This window comes from Austrofundulus limnaeus, unplaced genomic scaffold (assembly GCF_001266775.1).
Source record: "Austrofundulus limnaeus strain Quisiro unplaced genomic scaffold, Austrofundulus_limnaeus-1.0 Scaffold230, whole genome shotgun sequence".
Lineage (NCBI taxonomy): Eukaryota > Metazoa > Chordata > Actinopteri > Cyprinodontiformes > Rivulidae > Austrofundulus > Austrofundulus limnaeus.
Window position 1 is genome coordinate 295049 of NW_013952632.1, and position 3366 is coordinate 298414.

Sequence of the window (3366 nt, forward strand, 5' to 3'; positions counted from 1 at the left end):
GGGGGGGGGGGGGCAAGTGGCACCTGGCAAAAACAGTCAATTCTTGTTCTCGTGATTTTCATTGTTCAATTTCCATTTTCTCATTTGGCACTATGACACACGGTGTGAATCTAAAACTTTATGYGCAGATCAGCTGGGATGAAATGATCTTTTTGTTTTTGTTAAAAAGTTCCCTTGATTGATTACATCCTTATGCAGTGAAGGAGCTCAGGGGCAATGAGAAGTGGGGGGGCACTGATGAGTGGGCCTGATGGATAGAGCTTCATCAGAACTAAACCAACAAATCCTACACTTTAAAGTGCCTTGTAATTGGCTGTGAAAAGATTAAGAATCCCCAAGGGCTTCTGTCCAAAATGCTTGGGTGGGGAGAGGGGGGGGGGGGGGGTAGAGGGGAGTGCCATGTACTCCGTGTCACTGGTGGCCTGCATGCGCTCTAGTCGTCAGAGATGGAGAGGCGGCTGAAGATGGGGAGGCGGCGGGACGTGTCCAGCGAGGGGGACTCTGAGCCGGAGCTGCTCTGGTAGCCCTCCTGGTCTGACAGAGAGTCTCTTGGGCTGGATGGAGACTCAAACATCTGGGGGGACACAGATCTGAAGAGGAACGCTGTGTTTGTTGGAGACGGAGGTGCGGGGGTGTTGGGCTCTGTGCCTACAGAGCCGGCACTGAGGCTCGGCCCGAACAGGTTGGCCAGCTCCTGGCTGGAATAGGTGAAGGGGTTGCTGCTGGGCCAGTCCAGGACCTCGTCGGGGAAGAACGTGGGAGGAGGGGTGACCGAGGTGGGGCTGTCTCTCAGCCCCGCCGAGCTGGAGAAACCGGCGAAGCTGTAGCTGTGCTGCAGCCGAGGCCTCTCCATCTTGTTTGAAGAGTTTAGGGGGGAGGACTGCTGGGGGGGCCCGCGGCGCTCCTCAGCGTTGTGGATGAAATGGCACCTGGGCCCGTACGGGCAGAACCCGATGGTGTGGAAGGTGCGGCACAGCTCCGTTTTGTATTTGGGGTGCCGGCTCAGGCTGCGAAGTTCATGGATTCCATGGGCGAACTGGCACTTGTCGCCGTATTTGCAGGAACCGTTCTCCTCGAAGGGCCTGCACAGCTCCGTCTTGTAGCGGCTGGAGTTCACTTGGCTGTTGCCACACGTGGGACTGGCCGGGCTCAGGCACTTGTTGATGAGCCTCTCGCCCGTCTCCGAGAAGGAGCGGTCTCGCAGGCGGTTCTCCTTGTTGCTGCCGGCGTTGCCGGGCCCTGAGATAAGCGAGGAGTGGTCCACTGCCTTCAGGCTGTTCAGGAACTGGTTCTGGCTGAACTTCGTGCTGCTGACCGAGTGCCGCCGATGGTACACGCCTCCCACCGAGGGCGATCCCACCGCCTTCCTGTCCAGCAGGGGTCCGGCGGCACTGGAGATGGGCACGCTGGTGCCAGTGCAAGGGACAGACATGGGGTGAGGCGCGCCCAGGTTGTTGTTGTAGCTGAGAAGTTTATTGTTCTGCAAGAAAAAAGGGAAACCGAACATGTCAGAACTCATTCTGCGCACACTTTTAACACCATCACGACTTCAAAAGAAAACAGAGAAAGGGAGGATTAAAAAGTAAACTTCCCACAACTGTTCAGTTTGGCTGTGACAGCACAGGATACAGGCCTATAGACCAGCAGCTGGTCTGGCATGTTGCCCTGCTGAGGAATGTGTCTGTTAATAAATGGAGCCCATGAGAGGCCTGTGTGCCTACAAAGAAAGCCTGCAAAATACATTTTGAAAACAGTTATAATGGAAACCCTGCCTGCTTCTTCAGCCWAGTTACTGATTTACACAACAAGGCAGAGTTAGAGCTTAAAAGCGGGAAAAGGACGCCTGAGTGAAGTCATTTAAATACAAAAAAACCGTAAACAAAGTTCATCCTTTTCATTAAAACATTTTAGAGTTTTGCAGGATAAGAGAGCGGGGCCAATTTGATTAATTACTATGCTTGGTAACTTTCATAATTTAAGCTAGCCCGAATCAGCTTTAGCTAACTTTTGTCGCCCGTGATGAAACCGCTCGTGAGCTTTTCTCCGCTGTGGCGCGTGCTCACAGCGGGCTGTAACTTTAACACAAACTGAACGTGGAACTAATGCTACAAACTGCTTTTTTAACACAACACCTGAGACAAAACACGACGCGACACAAACGGAGGAGGAAAAAAAAACAAGAGCAGCAGACAGAGTGAGGGCCGCGGTGAGGCAGCTCCGTCATTCCTCCACAGACCGAAACTTTCCTGTAGCTCCTGCTAGCATAACTTCACACGGTAAGAGAGAGASAAAAAGTTTTTAAAAGTACCTTGTTCATCATTTCAAAGTCGAAGAAAGGCGACACCACGGCTGTGGACATCTTTGCAGCGACCAGAATCAAGTCAACAGTATGTTTATATAAAAAAATAAAAAAGAAAAAAGAAAAAAAAAGGGGGGGAGAAAGGCGGTGCTGGTTGAGAGAGTTGCGCAGGTCTGCCGAGTTTCTGCTCCGTGGCTCCTGTGTTTTTTACACCCAGCAGACTCCCCCTCTGCCCCGCTTCAGCTTCGACATTTGCTTTTAATATGGCCCGGCAGGAGGAGCCTCAGCTTCTGGGCGTTAACTTTCAAACTTTTTCTCTTTTTTTTCTTCTGTTTCTCCCCCTCGTTTCTTTCTCTTCTGCTGGTTTGTCTCTTTTTTAACTGTTAGCTTGAACTTAAACTGTGAGCAGCTGAAAGTTTCATGTGTGGAAAAAGTTTGAAACATGTTTTAAAGTGAAGTTTGTGGGTCCACAGCTCGCCTGCTTCCTGTTTTTATTAAGCCAGGTCTGGTTCTTGTGCAGTCTGGACTTGTTTACTGTGAAGCTCTGGGTTATCCTCCGGGTTTCAGCTACCATCCACTGCTCTGTAATTAATTTACTCTTAATTGCTTGACTGTAGCGTCACTTGTGGGACTTTCCGGTAAATGCAGAGAGTCATGGAGGGCTTTTAACTCCTTCCCCACCAACAGTTATGTCACCATTTGTCCCCTTTATCATTCAGGGCAGGCTAGTATGTTCTTGCCGTCTGTTAGCAAAATATCTTATGACCCACTGGACTAAATTATAAGAACTTTTCAGGAAATAGTCATTAGCTGTACCTCTACAACGGATCAACTTTTAGAGTCAAACTGATTCAACGTGGCCGCCAGGTGACCTTAAAAAGCACAAAAAAGTGGCTACAACTCAATCAGTTTTACAGACGCTGCTTTAAAACTTGTTGTGGTGGTAGCTGAGACTGATCCTTAACACATATTTTTAGTGCTAACATATTGAACAAGTTCGTGCTTATCATTTGGACTCTGTTAGCAATAGGGCTGCCATGATTAATCGATTAATCAACGACTAATCG

General features: G+C 49.7%; 1 protein-coding gene across 2 annotated transcripts in view; it reads right to left on the bottom strand.

Annotated features, from left to right (window-relative positions):
* Positions 1 to 365: 365 nt before the first annotated feature.
* zfp36l1a (zinc finger protein 36, C3H type-like 1a) overlaps positions 366 to 3366 on the bottom strand; it is a 35637-nt gene continuing 32636 nt past the window's right edge. The window contains exons 1-2 of one of the 2 annotated variants that reach the window (XM_014019769.1): positions 2309 to 2583; positions 366 to 1480 (exon numbers count right to left, since the gene is read on the bottom strand). In XM_014019769.1, coding sequence (XP_013875223.1) covers positions 434 to 1480; positions 2309 to 2359 — 1098 coding nt within the window. In that variant the 5' untranslated portion in view covers positions 2360 to 2583 and the 3' untranslated portion in view covers positions 366 to 433. Of the gene's footprint in view, positions 1481 to 2308; positions 2584 to 3366 lie in introns of those variants that run through there. The other variant, XM_014019770.1, reaches the window with a different exon arrangement.